We start from the raw sequence: 21,940 nt of genomic DNA, 5'->3' as shown, positions 1-21,940 counted from the left end.
TTTTGCCTACATAACACCACCCACTGTCCCATTTGTAGTCTGGTGGAACACAATTCAAACCCTTCTTGAATCCACATGTCTTAGGTTACAGTCCCCAGTGAAGCTCAAATAAAATTCTCTTCTATTATTATTATAGATTGTTTATTGATTATTCGTGTCAATGATAGGGATGCTGTGAGCATTAGGTGAGTTTCTGTGTAAACTGCTTAGAACAATGCCTGACCTATGATAAATTAGACCTATCCTAAAATGGAAGGAAGCCCTGAGATTCCTTTGAGCCAGAGAGGATTCGATTTTAAGCTAGAAGTAACTACAAAGTTATTTTAGTGGACCAAGATGTCAGTAAGTCCCCTTTCTACCCAATGGAATACAAGTTTGGTAGAAGTTTATTTAGTGAAAAAATACCATGCTGAGTTTTTATTCCTTAGTCTCTCTGCAGTTCAAAGGATAACACAAAAAGTATAAAACTTAAGAAAATGAGAGATCTCAAGGCTGTTACAAAGGAAAACTACTAGAAATATACTTTTCTCTTGATGAGCTGCCACAGGAGATACAGGGCACTGCCATGAAATATTGTTGGCAAAATAAGTGAACTTGAATCTAATTAAATTTTTAGATCCTAATATCTGTGTACAGGTAAGATACAGAAACAAGTTAAGCAGTTTTCAAACACTGCAGCACGTTAGAATCATTGGGGAGCTTTTAAAATATCCTGGTACTTTTTTTTTTTTTTTGTCTTTTTGACATTTCTTGGGCCACTCTCACGGCATATGGAGGTTCCCAGGCTAGGGGTCGAATTGGAGCTGTAGCTGCCAGCCTACGCCAGAGCCACAGCAATGTGGGATCCGAGCCGCGTCTGCAACCTACACCACAGCTCATGGCAACGCTGGATCATTAACCCACTGAGCAAGGCCAGGGATCGAACCCGCAACCTCATGGTTCCTAGTTGGATCCGTTAACCACTGCACCACTACGGGAACTCCCAACATCCTGGTACCTTGGCTGCAACAAAGATCAACTAAATCAGAATGTCTGTGTGTGTGTGTGTGTGTGTGTGTGTGTGTGTGTGTGTGTGAGAGAGAGAAAGAGAGAGAGAGAGAAAATGAAAGTGAGTCAGGACTCTTTCTGAATAGGCTCCATCATACCAATTTCTTCCTTTCCATTGTGTCATTCTATCACCCCTAGAGCAGTGGGTTTTGTTTTTTCTTTTTTTTTACTTTTATTGAAGTATAGTTGATTTTATAATATCGGGTGTTAATTTATGCTGTATAGCAGTGATTTCATCATGTACATGTATTCCTTTTCATATTCTTCTCCAGCATGGTTTATCATAGGATATTGAATATAGTTCCCTGTGCTATATAGTAGGACCTCATTGTTTCTTCATTTTATATATAATAGTTTGCATCTGCTAACTCTTAACTCCCAATCCATCCCTCCTTCATCCCCTTCACCCTTAGCAAACACAAGTCTGTTCTCTATGTCTAGAGCAGTGGTTATTAACTCCATTTAGTTCTCAGACCCTTTTGAAAATATGATGGACACTATGGGTCTTCAGTGTATTAAAATCAACCACTACCATAGTGATGCCGTTTTGAATCTAAATGTTCTCAATTACTCATAGATCTTAACTGATCCTCCTGGGCAAGAAGTGGGGAGGAAGGACTTGTTAGGTCTCCAAACACATTAGGAATCCTTGAAATATCACTTCTGGTTCCATAAGGCACACCCCTTTTAATAGGCTAGTGAGGAGACCTGCTGTCTCTAGGAGCTCACCTCTTCTAGAAGACCTCAGCTGACTTCAGCTGGAAATGAGCCACTCTGCAAAAGTGAGATAATTTCAGGTAGTCAAATTAATAGATATGAATTTTTATTTTTTAATATGGTTTTTTCTGGCTACATATATTTGTTTAAAAATTGATCGAATGCTTAAATTTGTAATTACTCCTTAGTTGATAAGGACAGAGACCAGAATCACATAGTAAATGAAAGTATCTCCTTAACCGATTTTCTTTAAACAGCTGTAATTTTTAAAGAATCTTGACTCTTTTTTTTTTTTTTTTTGGCCATGCCTGCAGCACATTGAAGTTCCTGTGCCAGGGATGGAACCCATGCCACAGGAGTGTCACCACCAGACCCTCAACCTGCTGAGCCACCAGAGAACACTTTGACTCCATTTCTGATGTTTGATCACTGACAGCTTTCAACCTCTATCTTCCCCTTCCCTTCTGCCTCACACTGGATGAATTTATACGAAATTCCAGGGCTTCCTCACTTGGCATCTAAAGGAAGTTCAAGCTATGGAGCCCTTATCTATCTGTGCATAACTATATCCAGGACCCATCCCCTAACCACTATAGAAAGTGTGACACTGGAAACAGGTTGAGGTGTGACACTGGAAACAGGTTGAATATGGAGTTAAAACCCAAGGGTTTAACTAAAAAGACCTGATGTGAGATGATAACATTAGAGGAAACTGGGTAAAGGGTATATAGAACTCTCTTTGCAACTTTTTTAGAAGTCTAAAATTATTTCATAATTTAAAGTTTACTAGGAGTTCCCATTGTGCCTCAGCAGGTTAATAACTTGACACAGTCTCCATGAGGATGTGGGCTCCATCCCCGACCTTACTCAGTGGCTTAAGGATCTGGCATTGCTGCAAGCTGTGGTGTACTTCACAATTGCGTCTTGGATCCAGCATTGCTGTGGCTGTGGTGTAGGCACAACTGTAGCTCTGATTTGACCCTCTGGCCCGGGAACTGTCCACATGCTGCAGGTGTGGCCAATAAAAAGAAAAATTAAACTAAATCATTAGAAAAAATTTACTAAAAATAAAAGTCCAGGGTTGAAACCTTGGCTCTGAGGCTTGGGTTTTCTGAATCTTCAATTCCTCATCTGTAAAACACGATAATGACAATATTCATTTCCCTGTGTGATTGTTGCGAGGACCATCTGATGTTAAGTAAATGGAAGTACTTTGCAAACCATGAAGCACTCAGCCAGTGCTGGTCACTATTCCAGCGGAGCATCATGTAGGCGTCAGAGGGAAGCAGCAGCAGAAAAGGTGTTTACCACGAAGATCCTGGTCACAGGGAACACCAAAGATCCATTTACTGTAAACATCAGCAGAGCTCTATGTGATCTTAGGAATTAGACACAGATACAGATCTTCCTGGCATGCTGGCTATAGCAGTGCCACTTGTTATATAGTTAGAAAAGTTTAGCAGCCATCTCAAAGAGAATAAATAGAGAGGGACGGGGTGGTAAGAACCAGGAAGGGGCAAAGGAATCAAAGGGAAAGCAGCAGCTTCAAAACCCCAAACCTTTCTCTTTGGATGTCCCCGGACCAAAACACATTTAGTGGAGACAGGAAGAAAGGCATTTCCTAGTCTTAACCTACCCCACATGGTTTGGCCAGGGATCCAGAACACTTGAACACAGTAAGGATTAGACCAGCTCAGCCCCCGTGTGGATCTTTTGATGGCGGATGAGGTTGCAATGGCGATTAAAGCTTTTCCCGCATTTGTTGCAATGGTGAGGTCGCTCCCCCGTGTGGCTTCTCTGATGCTCGATGAGAAATGAACGGCGACCGTAGCTCTTGTTGCACTGGCTGCACTGATAGGGCTTCTCTCCCTTGTGGATCCTCTGATGCTGGATGAGACCTGCACTCTGGCTGAAGGCTTTCCCACACTCCTTACAGTGGTAACGTTTCTCTATGTTGTGGATTCCTCGGTGATTAAAAAGACCCGAACTCCGACTGAAGGTTTTCCCACACTCATTACACTCATAGGGTCGTTCTCCAGTGTGAACTCTTTGATGTCGAATGAGACCTGAGCTCTGAGCAAAGCTCTTCCCACATTCCTCACATCTGTGTGGTGGGTCTCCTAAGGGCCCTCCCCAGTACTGCTCCATCCCACCCTTGCGTTCACCCACTTCTCCGTGTCGGGGATCCTGTTGGGATACCTCCCAGGTCTTCTCGTAAGACATTTTCCCACGTGGTTCCACTCTCTTAGGACAGTCTTTCCTGAGCACCAACTCTCTGTCCTCAGTCTCCATCATTCCATCTGAAACAAAGAAGCCCAAGTAAATGCCACTTGTTCCCTGAGCCTGCAGGAGGGTCGGTCTGCACAGAAATGCAAGGTGCTTCTATCCTGATGTCATGCTACACTAGGGAGGAGGTTGGGAGCAGAAGGGCCAGTGTGGTTACACCTTCCTCAAGGTAATGAGGGAGGTTTGCCTTTTTTAGCAAAATGCAGCTCACTCCACCCTCTTATGGACAGGCCTAGACAAAAAAAAAAAAACAATTTTTTTTTTTGGTCTTTTTAGGGCCTTACCCATGACATACGGAAGTTCCCAGGCTAGGGGTCAAATTGGAGCTGTAGCTGCTGGCCTACACTGCAGCCACAGCCACGCCAGATCTGAGCTGTATCTGCGACCTACATTGCAGCTCATGGCAAGGCCAGATCCTTAACCCACTGAGGGAGGCCAGGGATCGAACCTGCCTCCTCATGGGTATTAGTTGGGCTTGTTACTACTAAGGCACAGTGGGAACTCTTCAGAATTTTTTTATATTTCTTCACAGGAAGAGAAGGGTCCAGATCAGAGTGGGTTCTTTGGCATCTTTCCTTGGAACTCCCTCCAGGCTGTGAGGCACGGAGCCTCAAAACGACCCTTTCCAAGGAAAGTCACCTCATGTATGCATCTGTTCAGTCATTTATGGGACAAGTACCAAGCTTCTCCTATTCTAGGTGCTTCAGACACTTTATGTCTTTCTAACCTATAACCACCCCGGGTGCATCACCAGCACAAGCCCTTTGCTCTAGCGCTTCCCTCATCCTGGAAAACTCTGACTTCAGATAATAACAAGGCTTACACCCTCACTTCCTTCAACTTTTTGCTCAATTCTCACCTTCTCTCTTTTTTTTAATGGTTGTACCTGTGGCATACAAAAGTTCCCAGGCCAGGGACTGAACCCGTGCTACGGCAGTAACAACACCTAAGCCACCAGGGGACTCCCCATTTCTCACCTTCTTTATTTTTTTAATTTTATTGTATTTTTTCTTTTTTAGAGCTACACTCTCGGCATATGGAGATTCCCAGGCTAGGGGAAGAATTAGAGTTACAGCTGCCAGCCAACACCACAGCACAGCAATGCCAGATCAAAGCCTTATCTGCAACCCACGCCACAGCTCATGGCAATGCTGGATTCTTAACCCACTGAGTGAGGCCAGGGATCGAACCTGCAACTTTTTGGTTCCTAGTCGGATTCGTCTCTGCTGCACCACGACGGGAACTCCCCAATTCTCACCTTCCTAATTCCTCCACTTAAAACTACAATCTATGTGCCCCAGCAATAGCAGCTGTAACCTCCCTATCTTGTTCTAGTTTTGCTTTATTCCATGACATCATCTTCTAACGTATCATCTCCTTATTTATACGCTAGTTATTTGTCACCCCCTTGCTGCAACCTCATCTCCACAGGCTCAAGATCTGATTATCAGAAGGTTAACAAAAAGTCACTAAGAGACTGTGATGTCAGGTGTGGGAATTTAGAAGAAGCCAACTGCTGCAGGGAGAGCTGGAATGGGAAGGCAGCTGACTCAGACCCAAGTGCCCAGTACTACACCCACTGGTCCCCAGTACTAATGCCACTGTGAAGATTAAGATTACATGCAAGGAAATGGCAAGGTCTGATTCCATCAGATTACCTCATCCAGTCTGCCATTTACCAAGCATATCTTGTATTTTTCAACTGCAAATGTAAACCCAAACTGGCAAGGGTGGCAGTGGTAATTTCGGACAAGTACAGTTACCATACACTAAGCATAATGCATGCCAAGTGCTTTGCATAAATTGTTTGTATTCAGTGCTCACAACAACCTTCTTTTTTTTTTGGCTTTTTGCTATTTCTTGGGCCACTCCCGCGGCATATGGAGATTCCCAGGCTAGGGGTCAAATTGGAGCTGTAGCCACTGGCCTACGCCAGAGCCACAGCAACGCGGGATCTGAGCCGAGTCTGCAACCTACACCACAACTCGCAGCAACGCCGGATCGTTAACCCACTGAGCAAGGGCAGGGATCGAACCCGCAACCTCATGGTTGCTAGTCGGATTCGTTAACCACTGCACCACGACGGGAACTCCACAACAACCTTCTGAGGTACACATTTGTTATAGACTGAACTGTGTCATCCCCACCCCAATATGAATTTGGCCTATATGAATAAAGTCCTAACTGTATTTGGAGATAAAGCCTTTAGGGAGATAATTTAAGGTAATTAAAGGTGGGGCCCTAATCCAATAGGACTGAGGTCCTTATAAGAAGAGGAAGAGATACCAGAGCACGGCTCCCCCCCAAAGGCTCTGGCACGTGCAGAAAGGAATGCGCATGTGCCTATGCCTGTGGCAGCATCAAGGCAGCTGTCTACAATCCAGGAAGAGCAGTCTCACCAGAAACCAACACGGATGGCGCCTTGCTCTTGAATTTCTAGCCTTCAGAACTATGAGAAAATACATTTCTATTGATTCAGCCATCCAGTCAGTTATGGCAGACCGAGCAGACTGAGACAATACTATTATCAACCCCATTTTGCAGAGGAGGAAACCCTGATCAAGTGGTTAAGTAACCTGTTCAAGTACAAGCAGCTTCCAAGAGGTGAAGCTATGATTTGAACCTGTCAAACCTTGAAGTCAGAGTTCCCGCTGTGATGCTGTGGGTTAAGAATCTAACTGCAGGGGCTCGGGTTGCTGCGGAACCGTGGGTTCCATCCTCTGCAGGCACAGTGGGTTAAAGGATCCAACACTGTTCCAGCTGCAGTGTAGGTCGCAGCTCCTGCTTGGATTCAATCCCTGGCCCAGGAACTTTCATATGTTGCCGGTGCGGCCATAAATATTTTAAACAAAAGCAGACAAACAAAAAACCCTGAAGTCCATTCTCTAAAGCTGTTCTTCACAGTGATTCCTGAACCAAGACCAGAGAGTTTCCAGGATGGTACTCAGGGAAAGACTGAGTGCAGGCGAAGGGGACAAGGATGAGCCCACCAGGCAGTCAGAAGCACTGAGCGTTGCTAGTATCTTCTATATCCCTGGTTTCCCAGTTCTGGCTTTTTGGTTTGTGCTCGACCAGGTGGGATATGTTCAACACCAAAGAAATCCTGTCTCTCACCTGTCTCTCCAATGTGTTGGGGCTCCTGAGCAGGGTCACATGTGAGTTGGGGCTCCTTAGGCTGGGACTGGAGGCCCAGTGACATTTGCTCTCCTAGAGACACTGTCCCTTCAGGGAGGACTTCTTGTCCAAGTCTGTAGGCTACCATCTAGAAACAAAGAGACAAGATTTGACTTCTGAAGAAATTATAACTGTTTCCAGAAAGAAACAGAAATCAGGGTCTTATTTAATCACCAAAGTCAAGGGGATACAAAGTGGAGGATCACAAGGGTCCTTGGTGACACCCATAAACCTTTTTCCCTGGTGATCTCCCTTCCTACCTCATGTTGTGGTTCATCGAGCTCTCTCTCCAGATCCTCCAGCAAAATCACTGCCTCCTCCCCACTTTCTGGACAGCGCTCCCTCACCCAGCCCTGGAGCTCCTCGGGCAGGATAGATAGGAACTGCTCCAGCACCAGCAGATCCAGAATCTGCTCCTTCGTGCTCACATGTGGCCTCAACCACTGGTAGCAAAGTTCCCGGAGTCGGGTGAGAGCCTCCCTTGGTCCAGGGGTCTCCTGGTAACAGAGCTGTCGAAAGTGCCTTCGGAAGATCTCCCTTGCCAGTGGGTTATTTCGTTTCAGCCTGGATTCCTGCATTTGGAAGTGACTTTCTGCCTCCACTTTCAGTGTCAGAAGTTCTTCCCAAACCTCAGGAGCTTGAACATCCAGGGATAAAACCTCCTTGGGGTCTGTCATCTTGATCTCGAATAGCTTAAAAGGGACCCACCAGCTGGAGTTATGTTTTAGAAACACCTTTGGAAGTGTCCTCTTAAGCAGTTAAAAAAAAAAAAAAAAAAAAAAGAAGAAGAAAGAAAAAAAGAAAAGAAATCCCTGTTTTTGTAGAAAAACAGCAGCAGTTAATTATAGGAACTAATCGTATAAACAATTGTCATAGACTCTAAAGCTCTTCACTGAAAGTAAAGTGACCAAAGGGTGGGGATAATGGAAAATCTACAGACTCATTGTATAAAAGTCAAATTAGAGAAAGAATAAATGGAAAAATGGTTTTATCTTTGACTAAGTGAATGAACTTTTATTGAAGTCTTGAGTTTGTAAAATTAGTCTTTTAAACAATCATTTAAGGTTGGTTTCATTTTCACTAATTCACAGAAAGGAAAATTTAGGGAGATTTCAAGTCCTGTGGGCTTTGCATGCTACTCTGCTGTCTCCTCAGAGTAACGCTGCACAACAGTCTACAACATGCTTTCAGACACATATTTAAGCCTCACAATTACCCTCTGAGGTTTGTTTACAATCACTGTTTCAATAGATAAGAAATGGGGCCGGGGTGGGAGTGGGGGGAGTTAAGCAGGTTGCTTAATGTCAAATTCTTGGTGAGGACAGTCCTAAGAATCCACAGAAGCTCAAGGGAGAAGAAATCTGATACTCGGCGGTTCCTGAGACCCAGGAGGCCGGTGTGTCTCCAAAATGTCCGAAGTGCCTCCCAGCAGCTGAATTCCAGCACCATAGGCCCTTTGGCAGACATCCAGGGAATAGAATCCCAGGACTGGGGGTGGGAGGGGAAGGATAGGGAGCCCTGATTATGTATCTCAGGAATTTGGGTGCTCCTCAGGAATTTGTATGCATTTCAAGGTTTGCGAATCAGTGAACTCAGGGAAAGGGAGCCGGAAAATGTCATATTCTGCACTTGAACCTCGGTCCATTCAACGCCCCTTCAGATGCTTTTAGAACCTAAGCGTATACACAGGGGCTGTCCATGAGGAAGGCTGCAGAACGTCTTAAAAAATATGTGTCCTTAACTTCCTTGTCCCGGAAAATATTTCCCCAACTCCAGGCGTTTCCTGCCCTGTGTCTTAATCCTGCTGCCGTTATTCAGTTATTCACGGTGGGGACCTTCTGCCCTGGCAGCCCCCGCTTAGCCCCCTGCCACGCAACGTCCCTCCAGCCTGGGAGGATCGTTCTGCGATAGGACCCCGGAGCACGACGACGACGACCACCACCACCACCACCACCTCCACCCCTGGCCCCCCGCCCTCCTCGGGGCTGCGAGTCCCTTTCCACCCCACTTCACCCCGGTCCCGGGCCCACTCACTAGGCCTGGAAAAGGCGAGGAGGTAGGGGGCTCCCGCCCTGGCGCTGGCGCGCGCCCGGGAACAAAGGCCCAGCGGGGAAGATGCCCGCCACCGAGGGGCCCTCCGCGCAAGGCACTTCCGGCCGGTCTAGGACTCCGGGTCTCGGTTCCTACCTCCTGCGCGTGCCTCACCTGGAGCCAACCCCCAACTGCCTGGGCCTCCAGTTCGTTTTCCACGGTGACTCACAGAATTTCATACGTGTGTGAGCCCCAAACAGGTTTTAAACTGAAAACACGGCTGAAGCACCGACCATTAATGATTGAAAATGCTTTATTTTTTGAACATTAAAAAAATTAATCCATTACCTATGGTTTTTTATAAAACCTCAGACAATGCCAAAATTAATAAAGTAAAAAGTGAAATCCTACCCTGTTCCTAGTTCCACCGCCCTAAAGGAACCACCATCACCTTTAGCTTGGGATTTGCATGTATAATTATTTCTCTCCCCTCCCCCAATTTTTTGCCACTAAAGCTGTCTGGGTTCTTAGCAGTAATGCAAAATCGGTTCAAAATCAATTAAATTAGCTTCATCGGTGTAAAAGAGCATAATTATAAGTATTGTTAGTCGTTCATCACTTTTTTTATGCCAACCAGGATAGTGGTGTTTTGTAGATTAAACTATGTTTTGCTTTGTTTTAACCTCATTATTATTTTAACGTCGCATCAGTAAAAAAGCATCTTGCATGTTAATGGAGGTACCCTGATGTATTTTTAACTCTAAAACTGTAGCTGTGCAAATACCTTTAGTTGTTTTCTACAGCTTAGCCATGTGAGGGCATTAAATAAACTCAAGCTTTATCCTTTACTTCAGCTTCTTCCAAATATCCAGTAACTGCGTAATCATTTAGAGCACCAGTATAAAGAAAAATTGCCCCAAATCTCAATCACTTTCTCCAACATACCTCACTTGCAAAGCCCTCAGTACAACTTTCCTAAGAACCATGTAATGGGAGTAATTGCTCAATTTCTCTTGTACTTTAAATATGTTACTCTTTTTTTTTTTTTAAATCTTTTTAGGGCCGTACCCGAGACATATGGAAGTTCCCAGGCTAGGGGTCAAATTGGAGCCACAACAACACTGGACCTACACCACAGCTTATGATCCTTAACCCACAAACCCACTGATCGAGGCCAGGGAATGAACCCTCATCCTCAAGAATACTAGTCTGGTTTCTTACTGCTGAGCCGCGGCGGGAACTCCCTACTCTTCCATTTTTGATGTACATCTTTGATAAGTAAACAGTTTTTTTTCTTTAAGTAAACAGTTTTTATACTTATATGAAACTCTCAAATATCTCACTGGCAATTGCTTTGGCTCTGTAACTGGTTTATGTGTGTTAAGTAGGTCAACTATAGCAGCCTGGTTCCATGCTAGGGTCAAGTGGATGTCGTAGTTAAACAGCTTTGAGAAAGACTGGCTCCCATCTGTCTGTTTGGAAGAGGATTCCCCTACAGAGGAGTTTTTTTGTTTTTTTGTTTTTTCTTTTTAGGGCCACACTGGTGGCATATGGAAGTTCCCAGTCTAGGGGTCAAATCAGAGCTGTAGCTGTTGGCCTACGCCAGAGCCACAGCAACACAGGATTCTAGCCGAGTCTGCAATCTACACCACAGCTCATGGCAATGCCAGATCCTTAACCCACTGAGCGAGGCCAGGGATTGAATCTCAGGGATGCTAGTCAGATTCGTTAACCACTGAGCCATAGTGGGAACTCCAGGAGAGATTATTTTAAATTTAGAATTGGGAATCTCTACTGAAAACATTTAAAATGCCACTCAGTTTAGAGACAAGAAGAAATGCTGACCACATAGTTAACTAAAAAGATTGAGGATCACCTAATCTGGAAATAGGCATACTGGGATACTGACTCCACTGTGTGTTATGCCATAAGCTCCAACCAGTCCTAAACCCTATAGTATAATATCCCAGTAGGAACAGTCAGTTACCTGGTGGAAAGCTGATTATATTGGGCTCTCTATAATGGAGAGATCAAAATTTTAACTTCAAAGCAATAGACACTTGTGTTGGATTTGGATTGGCCTTCTGTGCCTACCATGCTTCTGTCAGTACTGACTTGATGAAAGCCCTCCTTTAGTACCAGCCCCAATTTAGTAGGGCATTAAAATGAAATGATTCCCCCTCCCCATGAACTCTGCTTTTAATTGGATTCTTGTGAATCTTTCTTTCCTGTCCTTTAGTGATACCTTGGCAGATCCCATAGCTTTCTGGTCAATTTTATGTATTAAAGATCTCGTCTAGTTTATTTCTAATTTAAAATTGAATAAGTTCTATAGCTACAGATTCAAAACACAAAAAGTACAAAAGGGAATGCATTGAAAAATCTCGCTCAGATTCTTCTCTTCTGTCGAGCTTGATAATGGTATTGCGGTTCCAATTTTTTTAGAGGCAGATACTGAGGTATTCAAAGGTGGTATATCATGATGTATATGTTTTATTGGAAAATACTTCAGCAGAGAGAGAGAGAGGGTGAACATGTGCAAGTATGGCAAAATGAACAATTATAAGTGTAGGCATGTATGATGTTGGTTATATATTATACAGAAAACTGGGAGTAACTGTGTTTCAGAATTCAAGTTTTTGGAGTTCCCGTTGTGGCGCAGTGGTTAACGAATCCGACTAGGAACCATGAGGTTGCGGGTTCAGTCCCTGCCCTTGCTCAGTGGGTTAACGATCCGGCGTTGCCGTGAGCTGTGGTGTAGGTTGCAGACGTGGCTCGGATCCCGCGTTGCTGTGGCTCTGGCGTAGGCCGGTGGCTACAGCTCCGATTGGACCCCTAGCCTGGGAACCTCCATATGCTGCGGGAGCGGCCCAAGAAATAGCAACAACAACAGCAACAACAACAACAACAACAAAAAAAAAAAAAAAAAAAAAAGAGATCCTGGATATGTACTAGTTTTTCCATTCTCCTCACTCTCTCCCTCCCTCATCTATTTAAACATTTTTACATTTAAGAAAATTTTAATGAAAATTTCCATCCTACTACTGCCCCTAACCATCTAATTTCATTCCCTAAAAATAGCCAAAGCTCTGGATTTCTTCTGTAGGTTTTTAGAGGGAAGCAAATATTTATTTATAATATATTTTCATTATTTTACACAAATAGTAGAATATTATATATACAACTCCCTATTTTGCTTATTTAACAGTGTATCTTGGGGGGTTCTTATCGTGGCTCAGTGGTTAACGAACCCGCATCCATGAGGATGTGGGTTTGATTCCTGGCCCCACTCAGTGGGTCAGCAGTCTGGCATTGCAGTGAGCTGTGGTGTAGGTTGCAGATGCGGCTTTGGATCCAGTGTTGCTGTCACTGTAGCATAAGCCAGCAGCTACAGCTCCAATTCTGACCCCTAGCCTGGGAACCTCCATATACCTCAGGTGCATATCTTGGAGTTTTCCCCATAGCTATAGATATAGATCTATTTCTTTATTTTTGACAGTATAATATTCCAGTATATAGATTTTTTTTTTAGCCAGTCCTCTATTGATGAGCAATTTTGCTACTTCCATTTATTTTCTATTCATAAACAATACTTAGCTAAATAGTTTCATACATACATCATCTTACACAAGTACGAGTATATGTCTAGAGCAAATTCCTAGAAATAGAATTTCTACATCAAAGAGTGTATGTATTTGTAACATGTATATAGACCACTAAATTGCCCTCAAAAATAATTATAACAATTTACAGCTCTTTAATAATGTGTGAAAGTGGAGTTCCCGTTGTGGCGCAGTGGTTGACGAATCCGACTAGGAACCATGAGGTTGCGGGTTCGGTCCCTGCCCTTGCTCAGTGGGTTAACAATCCGGCGTTGCCGTGAGCTGTGGTGTAGGTTGCAGACGCGGCTCGGATCCTGCGTTGCTGTGCCTCTGGCGTAGGCCGGTGGCTACGGCTCCAATTCGGCCCCTAGCCTGGGAACCTCCATATGCCGCGGGAGCGGCCCAAGAAATAGCAGCAGCAACAACAACAACAACAACAGACAAAAAGACAAAAAAAAAAAAAAAAAAATAATGTGTGAAAGTGCCATCACCTCCAGTCTTCTTTTTTTTTTTTTTTTTTTTTTTTTTTTTTTTGCTCTTTAGGGCCTCATCTGCAGCATATGGAAGTTCCCAGGCTAGGGGTCAAATGGGAGCTTTGTCTGCGACCTACACCACAGCTCATGGCAATGCTGGATCCTTAACCCACTGAGCAGGGCCAGGGATCAAACCTACATCCTCATGGATACCAGTTGGGTTCTTAACCCCCTAAACCACAATGGAAACTCCCTTCATCAAGTTTTTTAATCTTTGCCAAACATGATAGGTAAAAAATGGTATATTATTGTAGTATTATTAATAGGGCTTTAAAAATGAACAAGGTTGAATAAATTAATATTCATGTACATTTCCTTTCTGTGAATTTTTTGTTCATATCCTCTTCCTTTTCTTCTTGTGACGGTCTTTCTATTGACTTGATGATCATTATATATTAGGGAAATTAGCCCCTTGTGATAATGTGGAATTTTTTCACTCTACTTTGTGCTGGTATTAGCTACACTGAAATTTTAAATTTTTAAGTAGTTAAATTTACTAATCGTTGTGTTTTCTGTGATTGCAAGAAAAGTATCCCTTGTGCAAAGACCATAAAAGAAAAATTATTCTGCGGTTTCTTCAAGGGCTTTTATGGTTTTATTATTTTTCCTGTTTAAATTTGTGAATCACCTGGAAATTACCCAGTTGTAAGATGTGACATTTACACTCCATTTTTTTCAGATGTCTACCCAGATGTGCCAGTACCATTTATTGAATGATCTATCTTTTCTGCACTGACTTGACGTGCTATTTTTACTAAATGCTTAAATATTGGAGCCCACTTCTGGATTGTCCATACTCTTCACACTACAACATTTTTTTTTGTTGTAATTTGTAATATGTTTTAAAATGCAGAAGGCCTATGTCTTCCTTGTTATTCTTTTCTGAATTTTCCTGTTACTAATATTTATTTACTTTTCATGTAAACTTCAAAAGCTATTTATCCAGTTTGAAATGAAACTCCATGCAAATTTTTATTGGCATTATATTCAACACCTAGACTGACATGTTGAAGAAATTGATATGCCTTCTCCGTATCTTGGGTCAGTCAATAATATTTAAAGTTTTTTTGATAGTTGATCTTGTCATTTCCTCTTAAATTTACTTCTCAGTGTTTTATCTCTTTTGTTGCTATTGTAAATGGGGTTCTTTTCTTTCACTGCATGTGTGTGTGAAGGCAATTGATTTCTCTTGTTTCTTTTTATAAATATACTTAATTTTATAAGCAAATCCTTGGATACCTTCATAAACCTAATTTAGTGATAATTTAAGTCCTTCTTTCCAATTTATTTATTTAGTTAAATGCATTGTCTGGTTCCTCCAGAACAACAGAAAACAATAATAGTGAGAATGGACATTTTTCTAATATGTTGCTAACTTCAAAGAAAAGCTACATAATGTCTTCTCTGAAAAGCAAGATGATGTTGATGCATGTTAGATACGTTTATTGTGTTAAGTAAGGAACTATGAATTCTTGTTCTCTTTTTTGGCCGCACCTAGTTATGCAAACGCTCCTCAGGCTGGGATCCTGGGATCGAACCTCTCCACAGCAGCGACCAGAGCCACAGCAGTGACAACTGCCCCATCCTTAACCCACTGAGCCACCAGGGAACTCCAGGAACTATCTTTTTATTTAAAAGTTTTAATATGTTGAAATGGATATTGATATAATTAAATCCCTTTTCCACATCTATCTAATGTATATATGATGGTTCTCCTTAAATACATTGAATTATGTTTAAATAGTTTAAAATTGTAAGGAGTTCTCATTGCACCACAGCAGAAAGGAATCTAACTAGCATCCATGAGGATGTGGGTTCAATCCCTGGCCTTGCTCAGTGGGCTGGGGATCCAGCTTTGCTGTGAGCTGTGGTGTAGGTCGCAGACTCGGCTTGGATCCCAAGTTGCTGTGGCTGTGGTGTAGGCCGGCAGCTATAGCTCTGACTGGACCGCTAGCCTCGGAGCTTCAATATGCTGCGAGTGCAGCCCTAAAAAGCAAAAATAAAATAAAATTTTAAGCAAAATTTTATGCTCATCTCCATTTTGCCATAGTAAATTATTTATCCCTTTAATGTGCTGCTGAACTCTGCTTGCTCCTATTTTATTTAGGATTCAGCATAAATGAGAATAAAATATGTGGTTTTCTTATGGTAATCAATTGAGGTTTCAGGATCAATATTCAAATTGTCCCTCCACTCCAAGATCTAATATTCTCTTCTTATTCTATATTCTGGAACCAGTTTTAACTGCATTGGAACTATCTCTTCCATAAATAGTTTATTAAAATTCACCTGTGAAACATGTCACATTTTTGGGGTGGTTGTTGACAACATTATATCTTCGATTGTAACTGGACTGTTGGGATTTTCTAGTTCATCTGAGGGTGTTTTGGTATATTATATTTTCTAGAAATACATACATACATTTCAACCAAGTTCTTTATTCTGCATAACGTTGATTAGAGTCCTGTCTTTTAGTTTCATCTATATTTGTAGATTTGATCATTCTGGCCACTACAGGCTGAGACTGGCCGCCAGAGAGCCAGGAACTTACCCTTGAGAGAAGAGCGCGGACCTCAAGATTGGGCAGGATCGGAGGGAGCAACCCATCGGCCCCTAACTCAACACCGTTTCAACGCGCCGCTCCGGGCAGGGTGTTTGAGGGTTCGCGGGAACTGGAGGTACAAGAGAATGAAGAAATCAAAGAACTGGACTTGGGGCAAAAAAGGAGACTGAGAGAGGTTGTGTGTGCAGGAGCCACAGTTCCACTTCAGCCGACGAGGCCTGTTCATTTCACTTAAAAGTCCAGCTTAACACCGTAAATAACTGTCGTGTTGTGTTAAGAGCATCACCGGCTTTGAATCTGACCGTCGGAGCCCAAGTCTGGATGGGACCTTGGGGTCCAGTTTTGCATTTGCCTCTCGCTGATTGACTTGGAGCCCGTTTCTCCCATTTTTGAGCAGCACTCCTTTCCGATGTAATAATAAAATATAAGTAATAAAATATATTCAGCTTCAAGGAGTGCAGGTTATGCACCAAAGCGAAGGAGTCCTCTAGTCATCCTTTAATGCCTCTGTCTGTGAGTCCCAAGTGGGCTGAGCCCTGGAGAGCTCTGAAACGGACATTTCCCTTCGGAAGTTTACAAACACCTCGGGAGCGAGTGGAAAGGGCGAGTGAGTGACGTTTTCTGGGACGGAGATGCCCTCTGGCCTCAGAATCGACGAAAAGAACCCTCCTCGCCTCCCGCCGCGCCCTGAAGGCCGCTCTCGACGCGCAGCTACCAACCAGGTTTGCCACATCTGCATGCAAAAAATTCTTCCTGTTCTGAAATTCAAAGGTCCCTGGGCCTTCTGCATTTGACCTGGCAACCCTACCTCCAACCTCCAGCTGGGGGGCGCTTTCTTCGCCGCGGAGCATCTGGGGAGATGAGAGCTTCCAATTCGCCCAGATAATTCGCGAGAGGCGGGCTTCTGTTCTGCCCTCGCCACCAACCATCCCGACCCTAACCCCAGTCTGGAAACGCCTGCAAACCCAGCAGCAGGCAGAGAATGTGGGAGTGTTAAATTTCCTCTGAGGGCAAGTCTCTCGCGCCTCGTCTCCTAGGCCCTTTGGAGGGGGGCGAAAACGAGGAAAGCTCGGCGGGCTTCCTCTCCAAAGTCTCCCGAACACTCAGATTTGAAGCAACCGAGGAATAGTTCCCTGAAGCCGAGACTCAAGAACAGGAAATGTCCACGGAAAAAGCAAAACCTGTCTAGATGGAAAGGAAGAAATGCTACTTCGATGGAAAAAGAACAACGTGGCGCTGCTGTTATCAGGCTGGGAGGACGGGTGCAGGTAATGCCAGCTGCAAAGTTAACAGGAAACAATGTTTTCCCCCAAGATCGTGCAGCAGATGTAAAATGTAACTACGCCCTCCTCTTTGGGTATCAGTGACTTTTTAAGATGTCCCAGACCCGCTCTGCTACTGCCGTCTATTACCTAGTACTGCCCTCTCTTCTTGACAAGACTCAATCCCTAGTTAATCTGCGCTTCATTCTACTCCCGCCTCAGAAACAGCCACCGACCTACAGCCAACCCCCGCTTCCCCTAGAGCCTCTTCAGAGTCTGAAGTTACTCTTTTTTTTTTTTTTTTTACTTGCACGTGGAATTGAACCCGCGCCCAGCTGCTGCAGTGACAACATGGGACCCTTAACCCGCTTCTCCACAAGGGAACACCCTAAAGAAACACAATTCTTAAAAGAGGTTTCACTCATTTCTCTTGTTGAGCGGCATTCCCCGGTTACCTCGAAGTATCCTATCGCTCAGTTAATTCATTAAACGGATTTTGTCAGGTTTGTTCCTGGTGATATTAGGCCAGTGTCTTTTAACACTGCATTAGCTTGCTCTGTGAGTCCTAGCACTGTGGGTGGGGTAGGGATTAGAACCATTAATCCTGGCAGAGCAGGGAAGGATCAGGATAGACACTCATGATGATGTTGGAATGATGAGAAAAATGGGAGTTCTGGGGAGAAAAGATGTTACCAAGATGGACAGAAACTAGGTTAACCATGTTTTAAAATAAAATAAAACACACCTAGAGTTTCAAACTTTAGCATAATGAGAATCACCCAGAGAGCTTGTTCAAGCACAAATTATTGGACCCCAGCCCTGGAGTTTGTATTTCTCACAAGTTTCCAGATGCTGCTGCTGCTGTTGCTTGAGACAACCACACTTTTGAGAACTAATGAACTAGAGTAATCCTTTTTGGTTGAATAAGAGCTAGTGCTTCAAATCCAGCAATCCAATTTCAGACCTCTGATTTAGACATTAAATTTTTTTTCATTCTAATAAATAGAACAAAAAGTTCTACCTTAAAACCACACAGACTCAATTTCACCAATCCCTAAAATACATGAAATCTTTTTTTTTTTCCCCCATCTTTTTTAGGGCCTCAGCTGAGACATACAGAATTTCACGGGCCAGGGGTCAAATGGAACAGCATCTGCAACCTACATCACTGATCAGTTAATCCACTGAGCAAGGTCAGGGACTGAACCCTCATCCTCATGGATAGTAGTCACATTCAGTTACCACCAAGCCATGACATGAACTCCTAAATCCTAAATCTCTAATCAGCCCAGTTTAAAAACTGCTACTAGTTATCCAGCAAATCTGTAATATATATATATACATATATATATATAGAGAGAGAGAGAGAGAGAGAGCCACCAAGCTTATGAGAACTCAGGATTCTGACTTCTTTCTCACTGTGGATGCTTGTGCTTCCATTTAGATGATCTATAATAATGCTAGTTACTATAATATCCCTCCTATAGGGCTGCAGAGGCAGGTCTGGTCTCTTTTCCACTTGGTTGGGATTGTAAAATCCCTGTGAAGGAAATGTGGCAATATCTTACAAATGAATACACCCTAGAACACCGTGTATCTCCTGCTAGACATTTATATTATAGCTATGGACAGACACACATGCAAAATGGCATATCCAAAATGGTATATGTATTCAGATATAGATATATTTACCTTTTTAATAAGTAGCATATATACACATTGTTTTACACGTTGCTATTTTTCATTTAACAATATATCTTGGAGAGCTTAATATTTTACGTGCATTTTTTTTTTCTGGAATGACACATGAAGGCTAATAGTGTCCTGACGGTGGGAAGGGTAAGTGGTGACAAAATTTTGCTGTATAGTTTTTATGCTTTTAAATCATTTGAATGTAGTACTTACCACAAAAAGGTAATAAATAAATAATAAAATGAAGAATATGTTACTCTTTTTTTTTCCCCCTCCAAAGATCTGCTAAGATGTAAATCACAGGTAGAAACTACACATTGCTAACATTTTCCTTTGCTTTTCTCAGGAAGAAAGATGTAGACCTGAGAATGTTGTATAGCATGTACTTTTAGTTTTGTCATATCTCTAGAGATACTCTTCCTTGTAAAAGACAGGAATCCTTAGACAATAATGGTTGATTTTAAAGTTACTGCAAAAGATAACAGACAAAAATTTCAGTAAAGATAAAATTAGCCTGATAATGCCTTAAATAACACATAAGCCTCAATATACATAATTTTGTGTACATTACTCTATAGACAATTGTATCAGCTCCTTTTAATTTGTTAGGCAATGTTTTTCTTCGGTCCTCAATTAATTCGTCAATTATTTCCTCGGTAGGGGAATCCCTGTTAAGCAAAACTTGGAATGAAAATTTGGTGGAAGAATGAAACATGAATCAAGTATATTAATTAATAGTTAAGTTTACAGCCATGACAAGTGCTGCTGAGGCAGTGGAGAACAGAGAATTCAAAGGAATTACTCACCAAAACGAGAGCTTCGCGACGAGGATGGGATTCGAACCCACGCGTGCAGAGCACAATGGATTAGCAGTCCATCGCCTTAACCACTCGGCCACCTCGTCACACGGGGGCGTTGCTCATTCAGCTGCTTCCTGCAGTGCTCCCAGGCGTTTTATAGCGGTGCATCTAATCGTTCTTTTCTTTGCTCAATCGTCACAAACACACTGTGAGTCAGAGATCTTAGAGTAAATTTCACAACCACCACCAAACTGATGGACAACACCCGGGGTGGAGAAGCTATTTGGCAAATACTTGATAACTGGTGAAACCAGGCCTGACACATGTTGGGGGACGCAATCCAGACCCCACCAGCCTACTCCTGTCTTGCCTGGGAGACACACCCGCGGACGTTCACAGCTTCCCTCCGCCGCTGCCTTCCGCATTCCAAGGACCGATTTCCTCGCCTCCCGGCGCGAACTTCTCCGGGCACTCCCATTTTCTGAGTGGTACCAGAAACCTGGTTCTGCGATTCCTTTCCCTTTGCTTTTGTGATATACCCAACAACCAGGAGACGCGCTCATTTGTCTTTTGTTACCTTCTCTAGAACTTGGCATTGTAACAATGTCTATAATAAATCGGCAACTCATGAGAACATTTTTAGAAAAAAGTAGAGCTACCGTCCTCATGGAAAGTGGTTTCTATCATAGCGCGAGGTTGGCTTAGCCTATTATCAACCAACGGTGGGTGGGTATTCTCTGATGCAAGAGGCAGGGTGCAGGTCCTGGTTGTGACTCTGTCCTAAGCCCCATTAGGAAAGCTGGACTGAGTAACCCCAAGCTCTGACAACCTCTGTGATAAAAACCTTCTTCCATTCGTCAGCTTTTGTATACTTTTAAATATTTAGTGCAGAATTTTGGAGGTTGAAATGTCTTTTCTACAAAAATGTCCGTGCCTTTTTCCTCTCTATGAAAGCTCTTAGCTCTGTTCTCAACTTTGTTGGGAGGGATTCCTCTCTCCCCTAAGTTTAACAAATTTCAAAATGTCTTTGATCAGCACAAAAAAACCTTTAGAGGTACTTCATTCGCAACACTGAACGAAACAATTTTATTTGTTCATTTGAGTGGGGCGAGTACATTGCTGCACTTTCAGTCGTCCGCTACTGCTCACACTTACCTTTCAGAGTCTCAAAGGCAACCTCATTTCACATCAGTGACTTCAGCGTTCTAGGGGACGCTCTGAGGTGGCGGGTGTGGGATGCGGGGCGGAGATTTTCTGCTGTTAAGGAGAGTTTCTCTGAAGTTTGATTTAGACCACTCCCTACAGCAACCAGGAAGGGAATATATTTTAGTCTTATTATACCTGTGTCAGTATAAGCAAACAACTTAAACTTTTAAACAAATTAAAACTTTTGTTAGTAGACTTAATAACAAATCTAAGCATTAGAATTAAGGTGCCTAGAAAAGATATTTTCAATTAATTAAAGCTTTTGTGTTAATAATCCTAGTTTGTTTGTTTTTTTTAAAGTTATGATGAGTATTAACATCAATGAAATGCTTAGAAAATTGTCTTGTAAATGGTAATTGCTATTTGTGTTGTCATTTGATATTATGGTAGTTGTTTTATCACTAACAGAATAAATAATAAATTAATAATTAATTACATGAAATTGTATTCAATAAGGAAAAAAAAAAATAACCAAAAAGACATGTATGGTCAATTCACAGAAGAAAACCAAATCGTTAAAGAATGTAATTGAAGATGCTCCACCTAACTTATGTAAGGATATGTCTTTTCTTTTCTTTTCTTTTTTTTTTTTTTTTTGGTCTTTTTAGGGCTGCACCTGTGACATATTGAATTTTGTGGCAAGGCTGGATCCCTAACCCATGAGCAGGGCCAGAGATCAAACCTGCATCCTCATGGATATTAGTCGTGTTTGTTACCACTGAGTCACAACAGGAACTCCAAGGATTTGCCATTTAAAACAGTAACATATCATTCTCCCTCCCCTACACTCACTTCATATTTCTACATACTGTCCATGCAAGTGTAAACTGGCCCAGTCAGATTAAAGGGTAACTGCATAAAGACATTAAAATTTACAAAGCTCATACCTTTCTTTCCTTCGTTCCTTCCTTCGTCCCTCCCTTAAACCCATAGTCAACCAACTAATGGAGTATTATGCTAGAGAAATGCCAACTCTACTCTGAAAAATATGTATAGACAAATACACACATTATATATATATATATAT

At 42.7% G+C, this 21,940-nt stretch overlaps 1 protein-coding gene and 1 non-coding gene across 7 annotated transcripts; both read right to left on the bottom strand.

Annotated features, from left to right (window-relative positions):
- Window positions 1–1,853: 1,853 nt before the first annotated feature.
- Window positions 1,854–21,006, bottom strand: ZSCAN9 (zinc finger and SCAN domain containing 9). Of its 6 annotated transcripts, XM_084967726.1 has the most exons (6): window positions 20,863–21,006; window positions 19,714–19,913; window positions 15,942–16,062; window positions 7,485–7,973; window positions 7,165–7,312; window positions 1,854–4,064 (listed from the first exon to the last, which is right to left on the bottom strand). In XM_084967726.1, exons 4-6 carry the CDS (start codon window positions 7,899–7,901, stop codon window positions 3,448–3,450), a joined length of 1,182 nt encoding a protein of 393 aa, XP_084823852.1. In that variant the 5' UTR covers window positions 7,902–7,973; window positions 15,942–16,062; window positions 19,714–19,913; window positions 20,863–21,006; the 3' UTR covers window positions 1,854–3,447. The 6 variants fall into 6 exon arrangements, with proteins under 6 accessions (XP_084823852.1, XP_084823851.1, XP_084823850.1 ...); XM_084967725.1 differs by lacking the exon at window positions 20,863–21,006 and having other exon boundaries at window positions 19,714–20,135; XM_084967727.1 differs by lacking the exons at window positions 15,942–16,062; window positions 19,714–19,913; window positions 20,863–21,006 and adding an exon at window positions 9,259–9,341 and having other exon boundaries at window positions 3,045–3,082; window positions 3,401–4,064.
- On the bottom strand, window positions 19,730–19,811 carry TRNAS-GCU (transfer RNA serine (anticodon GCU)). Its single transcript has one exon. It is a non-coding gene; the product is annotated as a tRNA-Ser (tRNA).
- Window positions 21,007–21,940: the final 934 nt, after the last annotated feature.

This window comes from Sus scrofa, chromosome 7, assembly GCF_054392235.1.
Source record: "Sus scrofa isolate SSC_HxYL_T2T_F1_AM1 chromosome 7, Sscrofa_HxYL_maternal_Yorkshire_Landrace_v2.0, whole genome shotgun sequence".
Taxonomy (NCBI): Eukaryota; Metazoa; Chordata; class Mammalia; order Artiodactyla; family Suidae; genus Sus; species Sus scrofa.
Note: the sequence above shows the minus strand (reverse complement) of the source record. Positions and strands in the feature narration are given on the sequence as shown.

Excerpts from the sequence above, each read along its gene's own strand:
- ZSCAN9 (XM_084967726.1), bottom strand. The coding sequence starts at position 7,901 with ATGACAGACCCCAAGGAGGTTTTATCCCTGGATGTTCAAGCTCCTGAG. Across the intron at positions 7,313-7,484 it reads TCGATGAACCACAACATGAG|ATGGTAGCCTACAGACTTGG; the intron begins GTAGGAAGGGAG and ends CTTTGTTTCTAG. Across the intron at positions 4,065-7,164 it reads CCAACACATTGGAGAGACAG|ATGGAATGATGGAGACTGAG; the intron begins GTGAGAGACAGG and ends TCTTTGTTTCAG.